Below are 26,217 nucleotides of genomic sequence, written 5' to 3' on the forward strand. Positions count from 1 at the left end.
TGGGCATGACGGGGATCGAAGCCGCGACATTCGCGTTACTAGCACGACGCTCTAACCAACTGCGCTAACCGGCCGGATGACTAACATCGACTTTGTTACTGAACACACACTTGCAAACGGACCAGTCTCAAAACACAATGCACAGAAAAGATTTATATGAAGCTTGAGAAATAAACTATTTTACGCAATGTTTCTGTGACGTAATGACAGTCTTTTGTTTAAAACTTAACGACAATTACCAACTCGTCAATTCAACAATAAAAATATCAGTCATTGTTGGCAAGAGCAATTAATTGTAAAATTAGAAAGTGCGTAAGTCGAAAGAAACAATAACAGTTTGCAAGATTAAACGAGAAAAGCACGTCGAATTGATAACTTTCATCTGTTAAGAAATAATAGTCGCCAAGTTGGAGTGCGTAAAATCTATAGATCTCATCATGTGGAAATGTTCTTGCCAAAAATATAAATGACATGGTAAAGTCCGGAGATAAAAAACCTCAATTCAAAAGACATGGCCAGTACGGGGATCGAACCCGCGACATTCGCGTTATTAGCACGACGCTCTAACCAACTGAGCTAACCGGCCGGACGACTAACATATTGACCCCGTGGCGAAACACAAAACAAGCGAAACCAGTTGCTGAAGACACTGTTGTAAGTGCGATTGCCTCGATGTGCAAGATCCGGACAAGATGTACATCATGTTTAAGACAAGAACTAATTTGGGCAATTTTTCTATGACTCGAGAAAACCTTTTTGTCGTTCATTTTTTAACTATCAGCAACTATTGCGTTGTTATTGTTACTCATTATTTGTACAACGTCCGTATCAAACGAGTAAGCTGTCATTGACTGTATTTTCTTAGCAAGTGCGACCTCTTGTGGCGGAAATTTTGATGCAGACTTATCAACAATTGAAAGCTAGATATCAATTATTCAATCATTGTGTTTTTGTGACCATAAGCAGATGTTTCTTTTTAGCCAAAAGAGAAATATAAAAGCCAATATAAGTTTGCAAGAATAAAACAGAACAACACAATGAATCTTCAAATTTTATCTTTTTTAAAATAAGCTTATAGTCGCAAAGTTGGATTGCATAAAGCCCACGGTTCAATGTTTCTCTTATTCCTTTATTCTACTACGAAATACACTTGAAAGATATAAGTGAAATGTGTTGTCCCGAATAAAAAGTGTAAGCTGTCATTGGTTGCATTTTCTTACCAATTACCAACAATTGAAAGCTAGACATCAATTAATCAATCAATGTGTTTCGTGACCAGAATCAAATGTTCCTTTTTAGCCAATTGAAAAATGTAATAGCCAATATAAGTTTGCAAGAATGAAACACAATAACAAAACGAATCTTAAACTTTTATCTTTTAAAAAAATAATAATAGATGGCCAGTACGGGGATCGAACCCGCGACATTCGCGTTATTAGCACGACGCTCTAACCAACTGAGCTAACCGGCCGGACGACTAACAGCGACCTAGTTGCAGAAGACACTTGTAAGCACGCCTGTCTGAATTTGCAAGACCCGGACAAGATTTTCATCAAGCTGGGGATAAATATCTGTTAATCAAGATTCCTACGGGTAATGAGAAGTGATTTGTTTGCCACTCTGCGATAATCAACAACTGATGTAGTAAACGATAAAAGTATATTTTATGACAAAAAGCGTGTGACGGCATATGACATAATACAGTACAAAATTTTCTTTGATTGCTTGTAGCCTGCTTGCGTTAATTTTGTACCAAAATACACGCCAATACTATTTCTTCTCGGAAATGCGTTTAAATATTTTGTTGGAGCTAAGCGTGCACGTCGGCTGAAAACATATTCTCACGTTGGTTGCTCAACTGGCACAAGCTCATGTGGAACACGAAGCGAAGTTTCGTTTGACACGAATTTCGTTATTATTGTTTGTTACTCAGTATCTGGACAACTTCCAGGAAACAAGTACAGGTTGTCAACAGCGGTGTCTCCAATCCAAGTGCGACCTCTTTTGGCAATGATTTTAAGCTAAAAAATAACAAAAATATGTTACAAATGTTTCCAGCTCATTATGTGAAAGAGGGACTCATGGAAAAAAGACAAATAGTCAGATCTAAAAACTATATAGAGCTCTTCTGGCAATTGTATTTTTGTATCGGTGTTTTGTCGTCCTATGCACGCTGCATTCATCAAATAAACAACACTGTTTGCGCGTAGAGCAGTGCACGATAAACAAGGGGGTAATAGGATCTCACCTTGATGAGTTGTTCACTGTCTATTTGTACAAAGTAATCCTTCCATTCGTTGGCTGGCAAGTATTTCGTCAACAAGACTTCATCACCAGCCATCACTCTAAGTTCGTGTCTCATGGTCCGAATCCCGGATCCGAAGTATCTCACGTGATGATGGTGGGCAAGATGGAAGCAAAAACAACCGGAAAGATCCTTATCAGTTTCTAGTACCACTTGCTGTCCTGGCTGAGCCGGGCTGCTGGCTTCCATGTACATGTAATAGTTGCCTGACAATGTATACAATCAGGTTAGGTGGACTGTGAAGTCTTTCAGTGCTGAATATGTAAACATCAAGTGGTGAGTGTGAGGGACTGCGTAGATACGCCACGTTATGCAAAATTGGTTATACGGGTGTCGTTATTCTTAACAACCTTAGGTGAACCACTATGCCCGAATATTCTCTCTAAACCTTATTTTCAATAATAATAAAAATGCATGCACCAAAGCTGGTCTGCTTAAAATGTTTGACCCATTACGTTCCGAAGCGCAATTCCCATCCTTACGCGTGAGAAATCATACAAACTATAAATTTGTTTGTTGTACATCGAACGACCGCATGACAGTACCTACGGCCGCTTGCTCCGGTCCAGTCATGTGCGAAGGGGTTTCGCCTCGGTTCCTGAGCCAACCATAATTTTTCCAGCCCATAAAATTTGATCCAGTTTCAAAGCTTGTGTTGTACTCTATTAAAACAAAAAAATAATTATCTCGTTTTGGGTTGGAATCGAAATACGAATAAAGAAACTTTGCTTACTAAATGGAATGATTGTCTTAAAAGCGTGTTTGCAGTCTCCAATGTCGATGTACCGACCCACAGGTTCCTCAGTTGTAGTTGTTGTCGGTTTCATTGTTGTTGTATGTTTCATTGTAGTTGTTGGTCTCATTGCAGTCGTGGGTCTCATCGTAGTTGTTGGCCTCATTGTAGTTGTTGGTATCATTGTAGTTGTCGGTCTCATTGTAGTCGTGGGTCTCATCGTAGTTGTTGGCCTCATTGTAGTTGTTGGTATCATTGTAGTTGTCGGTCTCATTGTAGTCGTGGGTCTCATTGTAGTTGTTGGACTCATTGTTGTTGTCGGTCTCATTGTAGTCGTGGGTCTCATTGTAGTTGTTGGTCTCATTGTTGTTGTCGGTCTCATTGTTGTTGTCGGTCGCATCGTTGTTGTCGGTCTCATTGTTGTTGTCGGTCTCATTGTTGTTGTGGTATCAGGAACAGGTGAAGGCAGCGCTGTATCTTTGGCTTTGCAACTGATGTTTTTCAGTATATCGACTTGCAAAGTAACGAAACTTACTACAACGGTGGCTCTGTCGAAAACACGTTTCCAATTCAATACAATTTGTAACACATAAAAACCAAACAACTGAACAAAAAATTACCGAATTATCAGATCATGCTTTTCGCAAATAGAGGGCCCTATCCAGTTTGCTGAAACTTGATTGGATTTCTTGTTTCCGTTAGCGTGAGAAAAAGCGCTTTCCTGCTTTCTGAAGCAATCCAAAAGTTTAAAATCATTGCTGTCAGGTTGAGTAAATCTTCCCACTGCTGTTTTGTCATGTGAATCTCGAACTTGAATGAAAATTCCTTTTAATTTACGTGGTCCCGACACAGTTACTATAAAAATAAATAAGAAAGAGCATTAGTATCATATTGTATTGTTTACAAAACTAGATAAAATACCAATTACTATTGATTTTGGTTTGAGGTAGTTCACGCACACATACGAGTATAAATAACAAGTTCTTAGATTTGCTTTTTCCTCACTTGGTATACAACGTAACAAAACACACAAACAAAATTACAAAAATATATCGTTTCAGAGCTTTCGGATTGCGACTTACTTGTAATCTCCTCGTCTGGCATGAAACTGTCACTTGCCGAAATTGTGAATCCCAATTCTTCGGGAAATACCCCAGCACGTATGTGCCCTATGGGTGACATAGTTCTGCATGCACCCAGTGGCGGCCCCAGGGAATAACCATTTCCGATTGTGACGTAACAAACCAAACAAAACGTCAACAACCAAAATTTAAAATTCATGATTAATAATTATCAAATTTGGACGTGCAAACAAAGAATCTGAAACAAAGAGAATGGTTTGTTAAATAACAAAAACTATTTATTATGCCAGTATGTTTTAAAATTATTATGTTGCAATCAAACAAAGCAAACCATATGTTAAAAATTAGGCCGACGTAGCCTGTGCTACAGTAAGAAATAGCTCCTGGTTTTAACATGCACTTTTTTTGTTCAAAAAGATTTTACACGTATACCTTTAAAATACGTGCTTTTTGATCACACTTTTTTATTTACGGTAAGCAAAACAATCCTTGCAAAAATAGCTTTAAAACTCGCTTTATTGATTGTTCAACTAAAAATGTGCAAAAAATACGTTTTAAAGCAGCAGCAGTTTTTGTGCAAAAACGTACAACATTTTTTTTAATTGTGCTGATGAAACTATTTATTGAATACGTCTATGCCGCAATATCCCCGAGATTTCTCAAAACTAGCGTCGCTGCCGCATAACACCGTGATTTTATAACCGCGGCACAGAAAAACGCCACGCGTCGAAAGTGATTCATCAAACCTGAACCGGCAATTATGCCGTCCACTATCCGAACACACCCGCTTAAATCGGATCAGCTGTGTGTCCTGATACAGCGGACGGCTTTCAATCGGTTTTGCCCGGGCGGGACGTGTAAAAGCGCTGTATAATTAACTACATCGTTTACGCAAGGCCAGGTGACAATTCGCGTTCGTGGTTTCAACTTTTTGCGATAATTGTATCTCTCTGTTTATGACCTCAACTTGCTGACGTCATGGCTAACAACAATCTTTTATAATTAGTTCGAGAATAAAGGATGTATGCGTTGTCTTAGAGCCAATGCCATTAAGCGTTTAACACAGTTATGACATGCAATTACAGCACGTTGTATTTGGAATTGAGGAGCTACGGCAATGGGTAAGCATCTGGAAAAGTTTGATAGGCAGCTAATATTTAAACATCTTTCACTTCTATTTATCTTCCACTGGAGTTTTCCAAGCAACTTTGTTTTTGTGTTTGTTTAGTTTTGTTAAAAAAACGTTTCTATGATAACTGCTTTTTAAGAAATATATATATATAGTCAACAATATTTTTGCTAACTACATTAAAACCAGCATATAAGACGCGAAAACAAAAAGTTCATAGATGCACAACATGAGGCCCACAGGACAAATTAGCCCCTAATCGGTGACACGCGTAAAGGTTCTATAAAGTTTAAAATTGTACTTTTTAATGCTGATGTCCTGTTTTCTAATTTGTTCAAAAAATAGTTGTTTGGGAAACTAAAATAAATGGACCCACGACCCTGTTTGGCTTCTGCCCCAAATGTAAATGATAGTTATTCTCGGTAACACAGCTTCTGCGAATATGCTTTACTAAAACAAAGCAAAATTATCATTACTACAAAAACTGCAAATAATTTTGAAACTTCTTAAACTAATGAAGTTAGTAATTTGACTACATCACACATTTTGTGAGTGTACGCACGACTATAAAAACTTTTAAGACCTCGTCTCGTTTACCATACATAAAACATTGATCCCTTTCTAACACACCTGCCTAACTGCAACAACTCACCCAGTGTAACAAAATAAATTCAACGTAAGTAGTTATAAGTCTCAATGTATAAGTCTCTAAATTCGAAACATTTTTCTGTAAAACACGTTTGCGGTTGCGGTTACGCCCTTCGTGCCGATTGTTTATACGGTGGCATATTTGCTACGTGTTTTCGGTTATTTAACGGGGTGTGGTGGCGTTTGATGGTACTCCGACACGTACAAGAATGACAATTCATTTTTGTCACACCGATAAAATTCTTGCCGCATGAAGCATACTGTAAGAATGTTTCACATTTGATTTATGCAAATACTATTTTAGGCAATTGGAGTTAACTAGATGTGTTCGGACGTTTTTGTTCAAACTGCTTAGATTCCGCTATACTTGCTTCAAAATTTGTATGTTACTTTGGAATAGGTATGGTTGTTAAAGTAACATAAACTGTTCGGCAACGCGCAGTAGTTTGGGGACGTATTCCTATATTTAAACCGTACATTGGGCCAAATGTGATTTATTGTACTTTGAAAAAATATTCTTCGCAAGAATGTGCTGCTTGCAAATAATAATTAATAAAATAACATAGTTATACGACGCTTCGTTAAAAACATGAACTAAATAAAAACGAAAATTCAAACCTTTTTTGATTTCTTGTATAACTGTTTAAAAAACTTTGAAAGTCATCCCAAAGGTCGAACCCTGATCTAATCATTGTTTTTATTTTCGATTTGCTGCGGGGCATTCATGTACTACAGATTGTGGCGCCGAGATTCGCTTGTTGATAGGTTTCCTTTCTGTCTACCGCTTTAGGGAAAGTGCGGTTGGGTCATAACATTTTACAAGCGTAAACTCTATGCATAAAAACCGTCGAAAAACGTAATAGGAAACAAACCGTCGAAACAAAGTCAACCAATAACTTAATTGTTTTTTTAAATCAGAGGTCATTGTTTTCTAAAACTGGTGTCGGCAACGTTTGACTTTTTGGGTGGTTCACAGGACGTTCACTAAATTTGTTGATCAACTAGATATGATTGCATACTATTTATTGAAGGAGTATCAAAATGTAAGCTGGTGATAATTGTATATGACTTCTTAAAAATCGGTTTTAAAGAATTATGTTTCAAGCCCAAATGGTTGTTTCGTATAGGTACTTCAATCTTGCTCGAAACAGAAATGGTCCACGACATCATTTTTACTGGGCCGGGGTCCATGGCTCGAAACGAGTTGAGAACCACTGCGCTAGACAACCAGCTTGGCATATACTTAACAGCAAAAGGTAGAGATTTACCGAATATGAGGTTTGCCGAATTTATTTGGCCGGATGGGCGGGTTTTACACAGATTCGGTTTCGACCAAATAATTTGTTGCGATTCGACCGAAACTGAATCGTTTACAAACACAAATTTAAAGCGTAAAACGTGTATTTTCTGCTTAATAAAACCTAACGCAATCTTTCAAACTACGCAATAACTAGTATCGCGCCAATTATTATAATTTTTAAACATTGCCGTTTTTCCCACTTCAGACACAAAGTCAGTATTTCAACCTAAAATGTACATGGCCCGGTAACAAACTCTTCACGTTGCCGACCACTGTTCTAAATCATTTTACCTTTATAAATAGACTGTTGAGTGGTTGTCTGTCTGGTGCAAAATTGCATGTCCTTATTTAACTATTCACGAGTCGGTCCTCCTATTTTTTGTGAAACACTCCTTTCTTTACAAAAATTATTTTGCTAAAGACACACAGCAAATAACGCCTGTACAGGTCAAAACTCTAGCTAAATCTGCATCTTGCTTACAACTTAAGATTTTATACGCGTTTACATTCCTGGAATCAGCCCCGTGGCTGTTTAACTGTGCAAGATGGCATGATTTAGTTCATGTACTTTGTCCAACTTCAAAAAACATGTCAGGCGCGTTAAGATGGCAGGTGCGATATTTTCGTACAAGTTACAATCGTGTAAAATCTGTCTTTGTGCAACCGCATAAGCTTGGATGATAAGCTCGAACTCGAAAGGTGCACAGTTCAAACCTCATTACATGTCTATGAAATACAAAAGAAAATGCGGTCTTCAGTTGGTTTAATCGTTATTCACATAGGGTGCGGTGCATTATACTTTTTTACCTTTCGCTGTTTGCTTCGTTACTACGCAGTGCACAGCACTATACGCATATTGTATTGTCAACGTTTGGTCAGATCCAAAGTTGTTAGTCTAACTTGGCTTTTCGAATCGCGTTTAAATTCGGGTTGGGGTTTGGACGAAACAACCCTGATTTGGGCCTGACTTTACCCTAGTTGATCAAATTTGTATTTTGGGTGAAGTTCAGTCTTTATTTGAAAAAACACGGGTTCCGTTCTGGCTTTGGTGACAGGATTAGAACCCACACTTTTGTAAACACAAAAGGCGGTTGAGCTAACCACACAGGCATGTGCAGGTGCAGATTAAGCCTTACACAACTATAGCATGAGATTTTGTCGCTGACTGTGCAGTGAACGCCTTTTGCTCCGTTTTTTGCTGACACTTGCGAGAGCAGATAATTTGTTGCAGTTGTTACTCATGACCCAATTTTATTATTTTTATTTTTGTAGGTATGGCGTTTACCATCTATCCAGCAATTGTGCCCTTTACTTTGTCATTTATAGGGTCTTACCGGGCGCAGATATTTCTGAATATTTTGGCGCGATTGAGTTTGTTTCATCGGGATAAATAAACTCAACTCCAATACCGTGCTATAGCACTGATACATAGAGGCAATCAAACAATGGCCCTAAAATACTGCTTAGTATTGTAGATCAGTGGTCCCAAACTTTTTTAGACACGACCCAAACATTTTCGAAAATTCATTTTGTGATTTTCCGCGACCCATGGTTATGTATATTTTTATCTGGAAAAAATGAAACGTCTCGAAGAGTTACTTTTTATAAGCCAGTACCATACATAGTCAGCCAGAAAACTTGTCGCAAAACGTCACAAGAGAACACTGCGTCGATACGTTAAAACAAGCTGTTATAAAATTATTATTACCCAACTGTTTAAAGCCGTGGAAAAATAAAGGGTAATGGCACAAATACAAATAGAGAACTTTTTTTTGAAATGTATGATGAACTGTCCGTTTAAGTGAATTATCCGTTTAAGTAGATTATGCGTTTAAGTGAATTGTGCGTTTAAGTGAATTATGCGTTCAAGTGAACTATGCTTTTAAGTGAGTTATTCGTTCAAGTACATCAACTGTTTAGTTGAACTATGCGTTTAGGTGAATTATGCGTTGAAGTGAGTTATGCGTATAAGTGCGTTATCCGTGGAAGTAAATTATGCGTCGAGGTGAATCAACCATTTAAGTGATTTGTTCGACCTTGAAATTTGTGCCTTTAATGTAGTTTCACCCATGAGGTTCATTTGGGTTGAAGCAATGTGGCCTAATTTTGTGGCTCAGAAAAACACAGTTGAACCGCTCGTGACCATGAGCAGACTCCTGAACTTTGTATATCAATCCCTCGATCAGCCTTGTTTTGCTTTGTAGTTGACAGGCCAACCGCGGTACAATACATAAAAGTTTTTGCACGATGCAATAGTTGCACGTTAGCAAGAACCTAAAAGTAATTTATACTTAACATTTCCCTACGTATAATGCAACGAGCGAAAATACCAATATGCAGCACAGATTAATTGTCAACAGAATTTTGTTTGTTCAAAATTTCGCTGTCGATGACGACTTTCATATTGTTTTGGTTAGTGGGGTCGAAACTACGTTGTGTGTAAGTTTGCAGTAAAGCGGGTTGCAGTAAAAAAAGTAAATTCGTTTTGATCAACAGCGACTTATAGTGGCGTTGCACAAAACACAGTTTTAGAATTTTGTGTAACTGTGTTACAACCGAAAATAAAACTTAACGTATTAGTAGCGCCACCTAGCGGTGCTCCGAAGTTAAAATAGTTTGCTACTTGCTCATTTAAAAAAAGCTTTCAATTTAAGCCACAATTGCTTGTTACGGCACCGGTTACGTCAAAAACATGAGATGAATCAATTTTAGTTTGGCCTACGGCAATTCGAGCTCCCTGCTTGAGCCGGTGACGACAATTACGTGTTACTGCGAGTCACCTTTAACCTTTAGAAACAAGTCGTTTTGTCCGCAGAGCAATATTCGTGCAGCTACGCTTCGGCCGATAACAATCTTTCTGTCGGCTTTAATTTGTTGTCACTTTCAGACAGTAAAAATTACATGATGCTTCCATCTCCCTGGACGTTTTTTCGGATTTTTAAACCTATTTAAGCAATGTACAGTTTATTGGATCAAAACAAACGGGTCCCACCTTACGGCTTACGCAGTCAATGCACATATACGATTGGTTGTCAAAAGATGGTTTGCGTCGTCAGGGCTACTGGCTTGTATTTTTTTCTGACAAGTTTGTCGGTCTAACTACAAAAATCAAAACGAGATATTTTAATGTTTAGTACAAAACACATTTTTGGGGAAAATGTGCACTCTTTGTTTTCAGCACGGATCCATTAGCCTGCGGCAAAAACTTTTTTTAAATCCGTCGTTTGGTGAATGTCAGGATGACTACAGCAAATGTTGCTTTTTTTCTTGTGCGTGAAATTGAAGGTTAAATGCGGCAATTTGTGTATGGCAGGTGCGGTAAAGGTTTTTATACGCGCAGCATGGTAACAGTGAGCAATGTTTTTTAGAAAAGGTGCACCGTGGCAGAGTATATAGTTTATAGTACTATTCACTGTTTTGTTCTCAATGCGAAATTAGCTAAACCTATCAAAATTTAAACTTATTCTATCGCTTTTAGCAACAAATATTTAAGGTATAAATAAACTACTATTCAAAAATTCAAAAAAAGTATTGTCTTACAGTTATTTTCAATAATAATTTAGCGCTACATATATTGTTCCATTTGTTTTAAATGTTTTGTAGATTGTCACTCAGTGAAAGTCGGGTGTTAATCAATGATGCTGTCATCCGTGCTCGTGGTTTGTGCCGCAATCGCCATGGCAACAGGGCGCTCAACCGGACCACCACTGTCTTCGTGCGGGACCATGAAACCAACTGGTCACATTAACTCTGGATTTCAGCCTCAAGATCTCGGTTTCACTGCGTTAGCAAGCGAACTGGGAACAGACTTTTTAAGTAATTCTCTGAAAAATATTATTTTTTTTGTAAAAATACATAGTTCTGGTTTAACCATAAGTCAAAGTTTTTTTTATGTATTCTAAAATCAACTTTAGCATTATTTACTTTTGGAGGACCATGTCTGTAGAGAATAGCAGCATGTGCTCCATCGTTTTCGTCTATAGTTCTAAACCTGAAAAAACATTTTATCCTTTACTTAGTTACGTAGTCATTGTAGACTAATGCAAATAGCTTGTGAGCATTTTTTTATAATGACTTTCAACAACTTTTTTTGAAGTCACCGTTACCGGTACACAAAACTTGAAGGGGATTTTTATACAAGTTCGTGACAGCAGCGATACTGCGGTGGGAACGTTCACCACAGAGGGAGTTCCGGGATTTCAGACTCTGCCTTGTTTCGGTCGCCCAAACAGTGCATTTGCACATTCTGATGGTAGCGACAAGGGATCCATTGTCGCAGCGGTGTGGACGCCCCCGGACGATTGCTCTGGTACTCTTACGGTCAGGTGAGAACAGTGAAAATCCCAAAAGTGCGATGTGATGCTTGATATTTAATTAACTTAAATTGTCATTGCCTGATCAAGTACATTGCAGCCGGATTAAAGTAAAGGTCAATCTTTGTAAATGGATCATAACCAGGGTTTTAGTTACGGCAACGCGATTTAAACCCGCTAGTAACTTAGATTGTGAGAAATGCAATTAAAAATTGCCACATATGATGAGCATATAGCTACTTTTATTTGACATTTACAGGGCTACTGTAGTCGTGGCATTCATTACCTTTCAAGTTGAAATAACTGATACACTGGTTTGTCCCCCACCAATTACCGAAGCTCCAATGACGTCAGAAGAACCACCACCCCCACCTCCGATGACGTCAGAAGAACCACCACCACCTCCCCCTCCGATGACGTCAGAAGAACCACCTCCACCTCCGATGACGACAGAAGAGCCTCCACCTCCCCCGATGACGACAGAAGAACCACCACCCCCACCTCCGATGACGTCAGAAGAACCACCACCTCCCCCTCCGATGACGTCAGAAGAACCACCACCACCTCCCCCTCCGATGACGTCAGAAGAACCACCTCCACCTCCGATGACGACAGAAGAGCCGCCACCTCCACCGATGACGACAGAAGAACCGCCTCCCCCTCCGATGACGTCAGAAGAACCGCCACCACCCCCTCCAATGACGACAGAAGAGCCCCCACCTGCCCCGATGACGACAGAAGAACCTCCTCCCCCTCCAATGACGACAGAAGAGCCCCCACCTCCTCCAATGACGTCAGAAGAACCCCCTCCAATGACGTCAGAAGAACCCCCTCCAATGACGACAGAAGAGCCACCTCCAATGACATTAGCACCAATGACTAAAGCGCCGATGACCACAAAAACAATGACTGAAGCCCCAGCTGCCATGGAAACTACTGAACTAGGACGTGTGGTTCCAATAACTCCTTCCAAGTTGCCATCTGTTGTTGGTTCTGGATGTCGCTACTCAGCCATGACCAAAGTTCCTCCCAACAGTAAGTTTAATACAAAACAAAAAATAAGTTTTTGTGGTAGTTAAAACTAATAAGATTCTACCTATTTCCACTACAGAATACATTTCCAGTTTCGAGACAAGATCAACAGGAGGTTGGATGTTGGCGGGAAGGCGAAATCCTATGTACGCATTTTCTTCCTTCCGATTCTTTCATCGGAGTCGCAACATTTTTAGGCAACCGAAGTGGACTCGAAATATGGGATCAACCCCATCTAAAGGCACCGGTCCAACTTCAGCGGCAGATGGTGCGAACCTTATAAATTTTTTAACTCTTGTTGCATGTACGACTATGCACAGCTAAAGCTATTTAGGCTAGATTAGGGCTGAAAACATAACAATTTGTTTTACGAACAGTGTTGTTGTGGAAATTAAAGAACACATTTAATTGCAGGGAAGTATTATATGTACTTGGAAGCAAGCGAACCAATGCAGCAAGGGGACAAAGTCAGTTTGTACACAAGAAACGATCTCCGGGGCTGCTTTTGTGTGCAATTCTACCATCACCACAATGTCCAGAACTTCAAAAGACCATACGACCAACACAAGCTGACGGTTCACTCTGGGTTTAGGATGAAAAAAATGAGCAGATCCAAACCCCACAACTCGTGGCAAAAAGTTGCAGTTCAGTTTGATGAGAAATTCTATACCAAGGTAAGACTAAATCGTTTTTCAACTGTTTGTGAAAGCAGCATAAATTCCGCTTAGTCAAGGTTGAGCGAAAATAGCACCAGGCCAGCTTTTATGGCCATCTGCTATAATGTTATGTTTAGGTACGAATCGTCGGTACGCGTGGAAAAGACTGGAGAGGTGACATGGCGATTGATAAAGTTTCTATCACCGCTGGAATGTGTCCGAAGTAAACCAGAAGGCATTCGGCAAAAATGAAAATTAAATGGGCTTTTGTTCAATCAGTTGTTTAATAAAAATGTAAATAAACGAAATTAAAATCATATTCACTTGCCAGACAAACATGACTTTTGTGCGCGGTCTGTGGACATCTTTGGTCCAACCACAAAACTTTTTGCTCTGAATAAATGTGAATAAAGAATGGAATGTTGGTTTATTACCGTGAGTTGGGACTTTTATACATGTTAAAAATTATATGTAAATAAGTGCAAGCGCTGTGGACGGTTATATCTGATGACCACTCGCAATGCCCATTATCATCCGCACTCCATCTGTTTTGCGAACAAGTGTACGATTTTGGTAATTTTTTATAAAATTTTGAAACTAGAGGTTCTTAAACATATACTGATTCTGACGACAGGTTGAGAACCACTGTATGCACCAGGCTGGCAGAATTTAAACATAATGCAACAACAAAGTACGACAAGAGGATTTAATTTTTATACATTAAAATACTTAAGCAATCATGTTTTCCCTCTTGCCTAATTTCCTATTTGAAATAACCAAAGTTTTCACAAAAAAGTTTGTATATTTTGCGACCAAAAAAATCAATCAGGAAAAGAAAATGTTAAGCCAGAACCCAGATCACACATACTATTACATTTTTTTTTGCTTTTGAGAAAATGAGAATACATATGCAGAGCAAGGGGCAGATAAAAAAATGCAGTGAATAAAGAACAATGAAACATATGTATGTACACAAAAGATCTGGCATGTGTAAGAAGAAAACAAAATAAAATGGCACCTCAAACTCATAGCCAGTCCAAATTCCAGCATAATTTATACAAGGAGCAGTGGTATATCAATATAAAGGTCGGCCATCTGGACCAAACTTGTGAACTTTTGCATTGGCTTTGATCCATTCATGTGCCATGACATCATCAAGCGGTAATCGGTGCCGAGGGTTTCTTTGCAACAGCTTTCGAATCAGGTCCTTGGCACCATCTGAGACATGAGGTGGAAATGTGTATTGAAGTTGGGTGATTCGCTTGTATGTGTCTTGGTTTGACTGTGACTCGAATGGAGGCTTGCCAACCAAAAACTCATAGCACAAGATGCCAAGAGTCCATAAATCGACACCTTCATCATGATTTTTTCCTTCAACCATCTCAGGTGGCAAATAATCCAGAGTGCCACAGAGAGTTTGTCGCTTTGAAGATGGAGCATGGACTGACCAACCGAAATCAGCAATTTTTAGTTCTCCACGGAGACCCATGAGCAAGTTCTCAGGTTTGATGTCTCGATGTATGACTTTTTTGCTATGACAGTACTTCAGTGCATCTGCTAGCTCGGCAATGTATGTTGCTGTCAGTTCTTCGTTAAACCTACCTTGCTTCATTAGTTCTTTGAACATTTCGCCTCTTGGGGCATACTCTAAAATCAAGTACACCCTTGTTTCATCATGAAAATACCCATAGAGCCTCAAAATATGGGGATGTCGTAAATGGGATTGAATTTCAATTTCTCGACGCAGTTGGTGCTCAACATTGCTTTTTACCAGCTGTGATTTGAACAGAACTTTAAGAGCCACAATGAATTTGCTTTCCCGTTCTCGAGCCAAATACACACTTCCGAATTTGCCTCGGCCCAGGGGTTTGCCAATATCAAAGTTTTTTAATGACCACTCCTTTTTCTGGGGTTTATTTTGGGCTCCAGACTTTGTGGGTTGTTTGTCTTCCTGTTGTGACTTCTTGTTCACTTCACCCATCGGCACTTTTGCAGAACTGGAATTCATCTTTGTAGAAGAGGAGACAGTTGGTGGATTCATCTCAAAAATAGCTTTAAATGTACAGAACTTGCAGAAATAAATGTAAAATCAACATAACCTAAAACATAAATTTGTTTATGTATTTTTTGTTTGCAAAACAGTACAAAACATTGTAGGGTTTTTAAATTTGAATGACAAACCATTCATAGTGATTATGGATCATTTAGAAAACAATAAGTTTAACTATTCCATTTTGGAATATTAAAGTAATTAAACTAATAACATTTTCATGCCGTCAGCTTAATAATAAGGATCCTAAAACTGCAATGTGTATTTGCAAACATTCTAAGATTAAAACACACTAAAATTTAAAACTAAGACGAATAAAACGACTGTCCAAACGCTAACAACAAACAACTACAAAGAACGATGGAAGCGAATCTCATTTCAAAAATGCGCAGAAATGTGACGTCATTATTGTGGACGCATGGTGGCGCTAACGTAGCAAGTTTAAATTATTTCGGGGTGCTGTATCATCAAATATATTTATCATTGGTGCTTTATGGCAAGAGTCAGCAAATACATTTTAGTGCGACTCACAATAACGAGCCTTAGAGTCTTGGAACCCGAAGTACAAAAAAGCAACACATTTAGTCAAATTTATTTCTTCTTGTAAAAATTTTAAGCCCCGTCTACTGATCAATAGATTAAAGGCGTTCTATGTGCACACGTGTACATTTTCGAGACCACCAAGAGACCTTTTTATGAAAAAGAACTTAATCGTTAATCCGTGTTAAGTTGCATGATTGATTGTTTTATGTGACGTAAGTTTGGCAGTTATAATCAGGGAGTCGAACCGGAACTGAACCCGAACCCGCGAAGCGGTTTGAGCGGTTAATTTCATTAAACCCGAACCGAACCCGAACCGCTAATTACGATGTTCTGAAAACCCGAACCGGAGTTGAACCCTATATATTCTTTGGCGTTGGACCTGAACCGGAACCAAACCAGTAAAAAAATGAAAAAAATATATATATTTTATGATTTTTTGTTCAAAACAGCGCACTGAAGAATACGCGAGACTTTTTGAGCGTGTCAAAAATAACAGTGCACGGGCAAAATTTTTTTTGCGTTTGATAAAGCCAGGTAGATGATGGGTAGAATTAAATTGAAACGAATAAAAATTTGAACCGGTTTAAAAACCGCAAACCGGTTCGGACCGGATAATTTGCCCAAACCGGAACAAAACCCGAACCCGAAAATATACATTTTTAAAAACCGGACCTGAACCCGGCTTGGTGATTGTTTTCTTTCACCAAGCGAAATAAACTCAACTCGATCCCTTAAAAACAAAACCAAGTGAACCCGAACCGAACCTAAACCCGTATGACAAGCGGTTCGACTCCCTGGTCATAATTGTACCTCCATGCTCCATCAAATGGAGGCAAAAAAATTCAATCGGGATTTTTACACCATGATTTTCAATCTTTATCACTCTTTTTCGGCCAACATAACGTTTATTGTTGTAAAAAGGCACAACGCGTCTTAAGTGCAAATTGCGAACAGGTAAGCACCACAGGCACAGTAAAGCAAACAATAAGACAAAAAAGGTTTTTCAGCATATGAATTTCATTATTATCTTGGAGAAGAAGCCTTCTTTCCTTCTTCCCTCCAGGTATTGGTGTCCCAACTATTTCGAAATTTTGTTTCAATGCTAGGTTCAGAACCTAGACCATAAATAAAAACATCTGATTACATAATCATTAAAAAGCCTAAACGATAAATTATTACCAAGGCATATGCGCTTGAAAAGTCCGAAAGAAAAAATTATTCAACATACCTGACACAACAAGTAGTGTGTTGCCATGACTTGCCGAGAGAGACACAATTGACATATCCACTGGAAGATTATGAGGTGTAACTTCTTGGGGTTCAAAGGTGGTTTTGGATGATGAACTAGGGCGACCCAACTGACCTCGAGATGGTTTACCCCACGAATACAACTTTGCATCACTAGTTGCAGCCACAGTAAATGTACCCCCACAACTGACAAACTGAAATCTGTATGAAACAGATTTTAGATTTGTTTACAAAAGGTATATGTTGTAATCAATATAAGTTATGCTCCTTTCATTGTTTAACATCCAGTACTATTGACCACCACTGTAGGTGCAAAGGACAGTGCCAATATTATGTGTAAACTTACCCAGGACTGGAGTCAATTTTTACTTCATTAGGAATACGAGACACAGTGGTCTTACTTGGACTTAAACCAAGTTGCCCATGTGCATTGTTTCCAAACATAAACAACCGCCTGTCTTCTGCAAAGCAACAGTCAAGATATGTAAGCCCCAAGGTTATCATTTAAACCATACAAATTGTTATTTATATTAGTGTCAAGCAAACTAGAATTAATGATTTACTACAAAAAAAGTACAAAGAAGGAGATTTTTTTCCATTGCTAAAAAGCGCAAAATCAACATTTTGTTACATGATAGCAGTCAGTTACTTCAACAAACGTTTTTAACATACACTGTGACAACATAAGGCTTGTGCAAAATTTTTTGTTAAAGATGGCAATGAAAACTTGTAGCTTACCTGTTATAACTGCAGAATGTTGCATGCCCAGTGCAACCTTGTAAATATTTCCAAGAGAAAGTGGCTCTGAGCGAAGTGGAACAAAACAAGACGCTTCATCAGTTTGCTTTGTTATCTGATTGTTGTGAACAACATCCAAACCTAATCTAAATTGTGCATGAGAACTCCATAAATTCTGTTGTATTTTTTATGTCAAGAAAGGGCAGAACACAAATATTTAGTCTGTTGACTTTACATGTAAATTAATTTACTTTACTGTTAGCCTAAAAATTTATATGAAAACAAATAACAGTTTATCTACTGTATTGACCATTACTGTTGGTATTGACTTTCACAACAGGCTGGTTGCTCAACTACACAAATGGCTGTAGTTTTGACCTACCTGTTATGGACGTTACTTCCACATGCAAGAAGCATTTTATTTCGTGTTAGAATCATTGAATAATCCGACCCACAATGAACAGATAGTGGTTCTATTTGTTCTGGGATTGGGACTCGGGTCGGAACACTTTGAATATCATCAGAACTTAACCCAAGTCGACCTGAAATAGCCAACAAAAAACACTTTTGGGCAAACAGTAATGTGTTAAAATTGATCATACAGACATAACGGCCTAAAAAGAATAAATCTTGGCACTGTTCATGTATTGCCTTATTTCTATCTACAAAAATACACATCAAAAACACATTGCCTTACCATTGTCACCTCTTCCCCAGGCAAAAACTTCATTGTCACTTGTTACTGCCAACATGTGATACGAACCAGTTGCAATTTGAAGCAATTCACAGCCAAGCAGTTTTTCAACAATAGTTGGCTAAAACAATGTTAAGATTAGAATTTTTGCTTTTTTAAACACCTGGTTTTCATTGTAAATATAGAAGGCCCAAGCAATAAAATGCAGCAACACTTGGACAGGAACTAATATGTTTTATTTCAATAATAAGACTAACTGAACCCAAAGCAAGTTTTGCAAATAAGGTGCACTCTATGACTTTATCCTTAAAAACCTTTTCTATATCCTGCAATGTTCCATGACCGAGACAACCATTGCTTCCACTTCCAAATGTCATCAGTATTCCCCTGTCGGTCAGACATGCTGTGTGCAAATCTCCACAAACAACTCTATAAAGCCACACAAATGAATCATGGAACTAATTGTGCAAAGAACTAGTTATTTGAAAGTCTAAATTCAAAGTTTAGGCAGGCAATTAAAAGGTTTGAAGTTGGGCTTCATACTAGCATAACCTCTCCCTACTCCCAGCTCACAAAATAGTGTTCAAAATGGAATAGAGGTGCAAAAAATGATTTCATCAACTTACTGTTTAATGCTCACACCAGAATGACCCTCCATAAACCTGGGCACAAATGATGGAATATTTTGCGAGTCACCCAAAGCCCCTGGTAGTGCTGAACCTGCAGTGGCCTCCCACATAATAAGCCTTCCATTATTTGTCACACAAGCTTTTTTCGTTCTGCCAATTGTTGCTTGAACAACCTTAACACAAGAGGATGTACTGCTAATACATAACAGTATACAGTACAAGACCAATTAACATGAAACAATAATTCAAAACATTTTCGGAAAAAATAATCATTTTCAAAGCCATTTCACACAATGCATGTCTGCAAAGTCAGAACTTTTGTTCTTGCATACCATTAGCTCACAGGTCATTTTTTATGTTTATTCTAAAGATACTGCTTTTTACAAAAGGTTTATGCATATGCTCATTCTCAACCTGTGTATCAGAGTGTGGCAATGGAAGCTTAATTGGTGATGAAATTCCTCCACCCCAGTTGTACACACAGTAGTGATAAGGATTCTTGTTCTAAATGAAATTAAAAGATCAATTTTAAAAATGTTGACAATTTCTGCCATTAAATTACTCCTTAACAATGATGCTAAACAGAAGACTCACAGAGGAAATAGATTCAACAGACATCGTAGATGATGTGTGATGAAGGGAACTACCAGTCTTACGACGCACACCAAGTGGTACAGATGATTTGGCATTTCTATGAATGAAAATTTGGATTGCTATTTAAATTGAGCACTAAGCGTTGACAAGAAACAATTGGACAGGTTTCAAATCAGTACAGATCAACTAAAAACTACATGGTTACATTCGATGCCCCAAAGAACATCTGCACTAACAAGTGAATTTGCATGGATTCCTTACCTCCATGACTGCGTCTGTTTTTTACATTATACTGATATCAAACATTTGCGCTGATACCAGTTACTTATGAGAAATAGCAAATTGGCCTTCCTGACCTAACAGTTCAATTTACTTACACTATTAACACAAACCAAAGCTTTCAATACAAGCAACAACAGCAGACATCATTGTGTTAAATATATGTCTAAACATCTATACATCCAAAGTACTTACTTTACTTCTACAGCTCCAATATTGCAGTATATATCTAATTGGGAGTACATGAGGACAGGATAGCACATAAGTTGATGAGCAGATGGTCGATTAGAAGGTTCCCCATTTAACATAAGTTTTAGCAAATCAGTAATACTTGAGCTGTACATCTTGGGAAAGTCTGTGTTGTAACCACACTTGACGATCTTTATCACAAGTGCTGGCAAATTCTACAGAAGAAACATTTCGTAGTAAGGATTTGGTATTTAGGGCTAAGTAATTGAGTTTGCCCCACAGAAACCATACATTTAATATTTAAGTTGAATACTAATGCAAATAGTTTTATTCTGCAAAACTCTCAAAAACATAGAACATAAAAAAAACAAATATATTTGAGATATTTTTTTACCTGTGCCTCAAAAGCTTTTTTAAGCATCAGCAGTTCATAAAGTGTGCAACCAAGTGCCCATATATCACTTTTCTGGTTGTATGGATCACCCCTACATTGCTCGGGTGAAATATAACATGGTGTACCTACAATCTATAGAAATAATAAAAGAAACTGGTTAAAAGAAAGATATAAATATTTAGATTTTATTTCATAATTTACTTCAAAGAACAAAACTAATGATAGTGTTTTTTTATTATGTCAAATTAATCTTGGCTTACACTGAAAGCCTTGGTTTTGGTATTCAAAATTTTTGAAATCCCAAAATCCGATATTTTGCACACAGTGCACTTTCGATCCAGCAAAATGTTTTGAGTTTTTAGATCGCGATGTAAAATGTTTTTGGAATGAATATGCTGCAACGCTTCAACTATTTGCATGAAAAAGCTCAAGACTTTCTGAAATAACAAGTACATGTTAATGAACACCAACTGGATGCTCTAAATTAGAGGTTTCTTAACCAGGGGTGTGAGAAATGATGTCAATACAAGGGCTCACTCAGACCTACCTAAGTTAGGACTAGATTTAGAATATTTATAGAATACATAACACACCAAAATATACAAATTTAAATTAAGATTATATTGCCACATAGCAGAGTTTTAACTTTGACGATTTTTTCCCCAGGTAAAAAACACCCAAAATACAGGTTGTTAGTTTTGTTCCGGCTTCTCAATGTTCTACTTACAGTTTCTTTTAGATGCGATTTTTGTTGCTTTAAGTAGTCATGTAAGGTGCCACCTGAAACAAAGGCAGGTTTTGTAATAAATGGGAAATATATTTATTTGCCACAGAGACAAAATGAAAAACACGTAAGTGTATTCTGTTGGCAATCAAATTTGTATAACAACAAAAATGGTGGAGCACCCTGAGCAAACCAATTGTTTATAATTTACCAACCTTGTGCATATTCCATTGCGATCACGAGTTTATTGCCTTCCAGAAAGTTCTCATAGTAATGGATTATATTGGGATGGTTCAATACCTGTGAGGTCAAGTAACAGCTGAATAAGTTAAGTTTATTTTACTTGGTGAAAAAACACATAGAGACACAATAGCACTTAACAATTACCAAGCTGGGAATACTTGCAAGCGTTGAAACATTAAGGAGAGCAAAACAGTGGATCATGACAAAACTTACTATATTATTTTATGAAGTGTTACATGGAACACAGGCCATAAATAGAAATAATGTGTTTCGACACAAATTACTTTTCATCACCTTTTTTAAAATCTGAACCTCGTTCAATGAACTTGCCCGTTCCTCAGCTGTTAAATCTTCCATTGAAATTTCTTTTAAAATAAGCAGCTTTTTGTCTGAGAGCCTCATTGCCAAATTAACAAGGCTACAAATCAAAAGCAAAATATTTTTTATGAAATTTGGAAGACACTGTTTTATATGTTTTTCGGACAAACATGCACAGATTTTGTACAATTATTTTTATTATAATATACAAATTTATGTCTTAAACAAAAACATTATGTACGATTAACGAATAAATGGCTAAAAATGAAAAACCTACCCAAATGCTCCCTTTCCAACAACCTTCACTTTTTCGTACTTTTCCATAATTTAAAGTCTTTTAGGTAACAATCAGTTCACAGAACCTTGATGCCACAAAGCATAACTATTTTTAAGCAAACATATTTTCTGCAAGCACCAAGTAATTTTGAAGTGGACCATGTTTAACATGGATATAGTATTGCTAGTAGTATGCATGAAATACATTGAACATATAAAAGTTTTGACCACATGTTTGATACACCACATAACAGCACTCGGTCAATAAAACATGCCTTGTTAAAAAACCATTCTCTGTGTAGTCCGAAAAGGATTTGTAATTCTCTGTGTAACTCTGAAAAGGGTTGTAAAAATTACACTAACAAATAAATGCTGACATACCCACAGCCACAGTGCAAAATTGTGCTACCTGACAATTTGTGTAACTGTAGATGAGCTTTCACAATCCATTGAACTAACTAGCTTATTGTGAGCCATGGAATGCAGAATTTCAAAATCCATTTTATTTGGAAGTAGCTGAAGACTATTCAACATAAAATCACTTTGTGGATCATGTTTTGCTTCTAACATAGCACAGCTATGCAGCAGCAAGCGCTTTGGCATTGGTCTAACATACTCATCTGTAAAACGATGCAGTGGAATGTTCAATTCATGGTCAGGTGCATTCAGTAATAAATGTTCTGGGTTAATTCTATTGGAATCGTGGATATCTTTGTGTGCAGACAAACTTGTGATTAATTGTTTCTTGTTGGTCCAAACAAAATCATCTTGCTTCAAATCTGGGTTGTAATCAGGGTCTGAAATAAATAATTTTCCAGCTTTTGCTTGCTTTGTGCTACTTGCATTTGATTTGACAGCCACATCCAAGGTTTTGTCCTTTTTCGGGGAGTTTACTTTGCGCTGTTTGGTCTTCTTTGAACCGGTTGGTGCCATTGAAACAACTTTATTAAACAAAGCGTCTGCAATTTTGCTCAAGGCCTCTTCTTCTGCAGGACTAACCATGGTGTACAAATTCTCCCCATCCTTGCTATAATTTCCTTGTCCAGGTAGAGCAATGTCTAATAATTCCGGAGATATTAACAGTTCTTCAATTGCATCAGCAACTGATTTGTATCTTCCTTCTTTGGTGTACTTGTGAAGCGTCATCATAGATTTTTTAATTACTACCTGTAAGTCATTTTCTGTTGGTTTGGCCATCATTTGGTACAACACTGGGGGTGTCATGAAACGGTATTTGTGGATTAGAAATTTATCACGCTCAAGAAGCGCATCTATTGCTTCAGCCAGTGTGCTATACTTAAAGCAGAACCATTGAAATCGCTCTATGACCTCAACAGGTGCATATCCAAAGTTGTACAGTGTAGTGGAGTGACTTGGGTCATTTTCTGTATCTTTATGGCTTTCTTCCTTTGATGTATAGCTAACACATTCTACATCAGTTTCAACAGCTGTCATTACAACCATGATACCTGGCAACCTAAAGGATAAAATTATAACCTAATGTAAACAAAGTTTGCATGGACGTTTAAGGAAAGAGTTGGATTGAGCATTAACCTTTATACTTTAATGTCAATGTACATACACATAAAAAAGTCATGGCTTCTCTTCTTACAATATTATCTGTAATCAATCATCGAAAATAACTCATGTTGAAAATTAAACATTATTTATAGCAATATATACTATAGAAAAGTAGTTATTATGTGATGTTACACCTAACCAATGGTGGCAGTGTCTATTTGGAAACACATATTTTATCCGAACAAAAAATCCATTGCTTTGGTGATCATGGTGTTCGTTTTCTGTGGTGTGGAATTGTTCACTTGTGGACTTGAGGAATAGACAGAAGCTGACAGATTTCGAATTGGCATAGTTCTCTGACTCATGTTGTGAGGAGAAGTAACAGATATTGAGCTTTCTTCTAAAAGTGATTGACCCTCTCCATTCGGTATAGAATTGCAAGCCATAACTCCCAACATCATATTGTCACATAAAACTTTACCATTTCTGCTGAGTGCCTTTTTAGCTTGCAGAAGTGTTTCATAATGGATGTGTATCCAATTTCCACCGTTACCTGCTACATGATAAGACAAAATTGTACCAAACTGGGAAAACTGCTTTAAAATGAGTGACGTCTGCTGAGGAGGAAAACCAAACACAGTCACCCAAGTGCTTGTGATTGCCTGTGGGGATACAAAGCTTTCTGATGACATGCCTTCATGTGACGGAGATGTCATTAAAACAGAATGTCTGCTTTGTTCATTCAATCTTGAGGGTGAAACATTTCTTGTAGGTGAAAAAAGTTTCATGTCCGAACCAAATCGTTCTCGTTGGCTTGCATGCTTTTCCAGCATCGCGATATCATCCATTAGTGTTGCAAGTGGTGGTGCACCTCCTTTTTCCTTGATATGTGCATCACTGCCAGTGCTAAGTAACCTGTAATGCTCATCAGGTCGTTGAGATGTTGATCTCTGCATAGTTTTTTGGCCAAACAGTGGAGAAGTAGATGGTTGATGCTTGCTTCCTGTAAGTGACTGGTTCAAAGGAGCTGGTGAACTCACTTGTGAAAGGTTTCCCATTAGGAAACCAGGCAGAAACTGGTGGCCATGACCTGATGGATTGCTTGGTGAAGTTGTAATATTTGTTGCCAATGGAGATCCAAGATGCATTGGTTCAGCCGAATCCATTTCAACAACAGTATTTAACAAAAAAGACTAAAATATATTTGGAATCGAACAAAATATGTTTTCAGTTTTTTGCTGCTTAAAAACAGTAAAAGGAGGTTGAAGCTAAACACACCAAGAGTATTTTGTTTGCACAAAAACCAAATATACATACCATAGTGTTTTACTTTTATCAATGGCTAATTGTACTTAAGCTATTTGTCGCAATTGTTTGTTGTTACAAATCAGTGTGGTTTTACCAAATTAACTTGAACTACCACATTAACAAACAATAATATGTTAGACCAACAATGAAGTAACATAATTTACCCTTTTTTACTTGCTAATATGTAAAAAAATATGTGATACATACAATCCTACTGCACCTATAGTATAATATGTGTAAATTTCATGTTGATAAAAGACGTTTATGGCCAGCACATATGGAATATATTTGGGTAAATATGTTGTCATATTTATAGATGTTACGCTATGTTCCCGAAATGCTTGTACATTTAGCAAAGGCTCATTTTGAAACTTAAGTTTCACAGAACATTTTGTGCAAGTGTGGCATTGATGCGATAACGCCATCATGTTTATATCGATAGATGTTAATGTATGCGTATTAATAACTAAAAAATATTTACTTTTCAATAGTATGTGCGCTGAAAATCCTACGCGATCCTGGCAACCAGCAAAAAAAGGCTCCAGCAACCACGCAAGGGGTTCACTTTAGACCCCAATATCTCGCGAACCAAACGAAGCTGAACAGAAAAATTTTAAAACAATACTTTTCAAAGCATTAATAAACCATCAATGGCACTCGTTTGAAAAAAAATTAAAACCACGAATATTAATACGCTTATGAATATGACTGCCTAATGCTCTGTGATACGTTTCGCGGCATAAAAGCCAATGACATATTCTGTTTCTGCAGAGCATGCCGTTTTCAAAAAGCCCTAACTCGGTATTTGAACTTCGGGGGCTCTGCTCCGAATACTAATTTGAAGTTCATAACTCGCGCATAATGTCGCCGTTCCCGCTCGCCAGCAATCAATGACGCGCGACAGCTTAAAATGTTCAAAAATAGGTTCACTTCCGACCCCAATATCTCGCAAACCAAAACCTCCGGTTTTCCGACTGGCTCAAATCGTGAAGGCCGGACCTTTTGATAGTCATTACTATGTTTTTTTGACAAACTTTTTACTTGACAAAATTACTGATAATATTTAATATGACTGTTAATATTAATATGAAATATTAACCAAATAAATAATCAATTTTATTTAAACGGTTTGTACACTGCATTTGTCACAGTACCAGACTACATTTTTGTCACAAACATTATTTGGAACTGTTACCTTTACACAGCCAGGGTGCTACCATTCCTTACATCTGTCGCATTCAGTATAAAACTGCTTATTGTCATAGCTAACC

At 37.7% G+C, this 26,217-nt stretch overlaps 6 protein-coding genes and 2 non-coding genes across 9 annotated transcripts; 1 reads left to right on the forward strand and 7 right to left on the reverse strand.

Annotated features, from left to right (window-relative positions):
* Window positions 1–512: 512 nt before the first annotated feature.
* Window positions 513–586, reverse strand: Trnai-aau (transfer RNA isoleucine (anticodon AAU)). The gene has a single exon. It is a non-coding gene; the product is annotated as a tRNA-Ile (tRNA).
* An 811-nt stretch (window positions 587–1,397) lies between these two features.
* Trnai-aau (transfer RNA isoleucine (anticodon AAU)) lies at window positions 1,398–1,471 on the reverse strand. Its single transcript has one exon. It is a non-coding gene; the product is annotated as a tRNA-Ile (tRNA).
* A 123-nt stretch (window positions 1,472–1,594) lies between these two features.
* LOC145218282 (uncharacterized) lies at window positions 1,595–4,381 on the reverse strand. Its single transcript, XM_080085693.1, has 6 exons — window positions 4,121–4,381; window positions 3,659–3,893; window positions 3,039–3,586; window positions 2,851–2,967; window positions 2,249–2,511; window positions 1,595–2,021 (listed from the first exon to the last, which is right to left on the reverse strand). Exons 1-6 carry the CDS (start codon window positions 4,317–4,319, stop codon window positions 1,926–1,928), a joined length of 1,458 nt encoding a protein of 485 aa, XP_079941819.1. The 5' UTR covers window positions 4,320–4,381; the 3' UTR covers window positions 1,595–1,925.
* A 536-nt stretch (window positions 4,382–4,917) lies between these two features.
* On the forward strand, window positions 4,918–13,618 carry LOC145218271 (uncharacterized). The gene is made up of 7 exons (XM_080085684.1): window positions 4,918–5,241; window positions 10,801–11,013; window positions 11,294–11,522; window positions 11,770–12,545; window positions 12,622–12,810; window positions 12,957–13,216; window positions 13,336–13,618. The coding sequence occupies exons 2-7, from the start codon at window positions 10,833–10,835 to the stop codon at window positions 13,423–13,425; spliced, it is 1,725 nt and encodes a 574-aa protein (XP_079941810.1). The 5' UTR covers window positions 4,918–5,241; window positions 10,801–10,832; the 3' UTR covers window positions 13,426–13,618.
* A 362-nt stretch (window positions 13,619–13,980) lies between these two features.
* Window positions 13,981–15,320, reverse strand: LOC145218341 (aurora kinase C-like). The gene has a single exon (XM_080085753.1). It carries the CDS (start codon window positions 15,237–15,239, stop codon window positions 14,274–14,276), a length of 966 nt encoding a protein of 321 aa, XP_079941879.1. The 5' UTR covers window positions 15,240–15,320; the 3' UTR covers window positions 13,981–14,273.
* A 1,356-nt stretch (window positions 15,321–16,676) lies between these two features.
* Window positions 16,677–22,186, reverse strand: LOC145218255 (serine/threonine-protein kinase Nek8-like). 2 transcript variants are annotated; one of them, XM_080085666.1, is made up of 17 exons: window positions 22,119–22,186; window positions 21,818–21,941; window positions 21,496–21,580; window positions 21,284–21,336; window positions 20,817–20,993; window positions 20,557–20,688; window positions 20,169–20,377; window positions 19,695–19,791; window positions 19,515–19,604; window positions 19,098–19,273; window positions 18,786–18,900; window positions 18,475–18,592; window positions 18,160–18,319; window positions 17,778–17,923; window positions 17,386–17,500; window positions 17,020–17,240; window positions 16,677–16,906 (listed from the first exon to the last, which is right to left on the reverse strand). In XM_080085666.1, exons 1-17 carry the CDS (start codon window positions 22,163–22,165, stop codon window positions 16,815–16,817), a joined length of 2,157 nt encoding a protein of 718 aa, XP_079941792.1. In that variant the 5' UTR covers window positions 22,166–22,186; the 3' UTR covers window positions 16,677–16,814. The 2 variants fall into 2 exon arrangements, with proteins under 2 accessions (XP_079941792.1, XP_079941800.1); XM_080085674.1 differs by lacking the exon at window positions 20,817–20,993.
* A 56-nt stretch (window positions 22,187–22,242) lies between these two features.
* LOC145218330 (uncharacterized) lies at window positions 22,243–23,581 on the reverse strand. Its single transcript, XM_080085742.1, has one exon. It carries the CDS (start codon window positions 23,579–23,581, stop codon window positions 22,523–22,525), a length of 1,059 nt encoding a protein of 352 aa, XP_079941868.1. The 3' UTR covers window positions 22,243–22,522.
* A 13-nt stretch (window positions 23,582–23,594) lies between these two features.
* On the reverse strand, window positions 23,595–24,804 carry LOC145218349 (nucleoporin NUP35-like). Its single transcript, XM_080085759.1, has one exon. The coding sequence runs from the start codon at window positions 24,802–24,804 to the stop codon at window positions 23,872–23,874; it is 933 nt and encodes a 310-aa protein (XP_079941885.1). The 3' UTR covers window positions 23,595–23,871.
* Window positions 24,805–26,217: the final 1,413 nt, after the last annotated feature.

This window comes from Phallusia mammillata, chromosome 1 (genome assembly GCF_965637545.1).
Source record: "Phallusia mammillata chromosome 1, kaPhaMamm4.hap1.1, whole genome shotgun sequence".
NCBI classification, from domain to species: Eukaryota; Metazoa; Chordata; class Ascidiacea; order Phlebobranchia; family Ascidiidae; genus Phallusia; species Phallusia mammillata.

Excerpts from the sequence above, each read along its gene's own strand:
- LOC145218349 (XM_080085759.1), bottom strand. The coding sequence starts at position 24,804 with ATGGATTCGGCTGAACCAATGCATCTTGGATCTCCATTGGCAACAAAT.
- LOC145218271 (XM_080085684.1), top strand. The coding sequence starts at position 10,833 with ATGATGCTGTCATCCGTGCTCGTGGTTTGTGCCGCAATCGCCATGGCA. Across the intron at positions 11,014-11,293 it reads ACTGGGAACAGACTTTTTAA|TCACCGTTACCGGTACACAA; the intron begins GTAATTCTCTGA and ends CTTTTTTTGAAG. Across the intron at positions 12,811-12,956 it reads TCCAACTTCAGCGGCAGATG|GGAAGTATTATATGTACTTG; the intron begins GTGCGAACCTTA and ends ATTTAATTGCAG.
- LOC145218282 (XM_080085693.1), bottom strand. The coding sequence starts at position 4,319 with ATGAATTTTAAATTTTGGTTGTTGACGTTTTGTTTGGTTTGTTACGTC. Across the intron at positions 2,968-3,038 it reads TAAGACAATCATTCCATTTA|AGTACAACACAAGCTTTGAA; the intron begins GTAAGCAAAGTT and ends TTGTTTTAATAG. Across the intron at positions 2,022-2,248 it reads ACAGTGAACAACTCATCAAG|CTTAAAATCATTGCCAAAAG; the intron begins GTGAGATCCTAT and ends GTTATTTTTTAG.
- LOC145218255 (XM_080085666.1), bottom strand. The coding sequence starts at position 22,165 with ATGGAAAAGTACGAAAAAGTGAAGGTTGTTGGAAAGGGAGCATTTGG. Across the intron at positions 21,942-22,118 it reads GTTGGAAAGGGAGCATTTGG|CCTTGTTAATTTGGCAATGA; the intron begins GTAGGTTTTTCA and ends TTTGATTTGTAG. Across the intron at positions 18,320-18,474 it reads CTGGGGAAGAGGTGACAATG|GTCGACTTGGGTTAAGTTCT; the intron begins GTAAGGCAATGT and ends TGGCTATTTCAG.
- LOC145218330 (XM_080085742.1), bottom strand. The coding sequence starts at position 23,581 with ATGGTTGTAATGACAGCTGTTGAAACTGATGTAGAATGTGTTAGCTAT.
- LOC145218341 (XM_080085753.1), bottom strand. The coding sequence starts at position 15,239 with ATGAATCCACCAACTGTCTCCTCTTCTACAAAGATGAATTCCAGTTCT.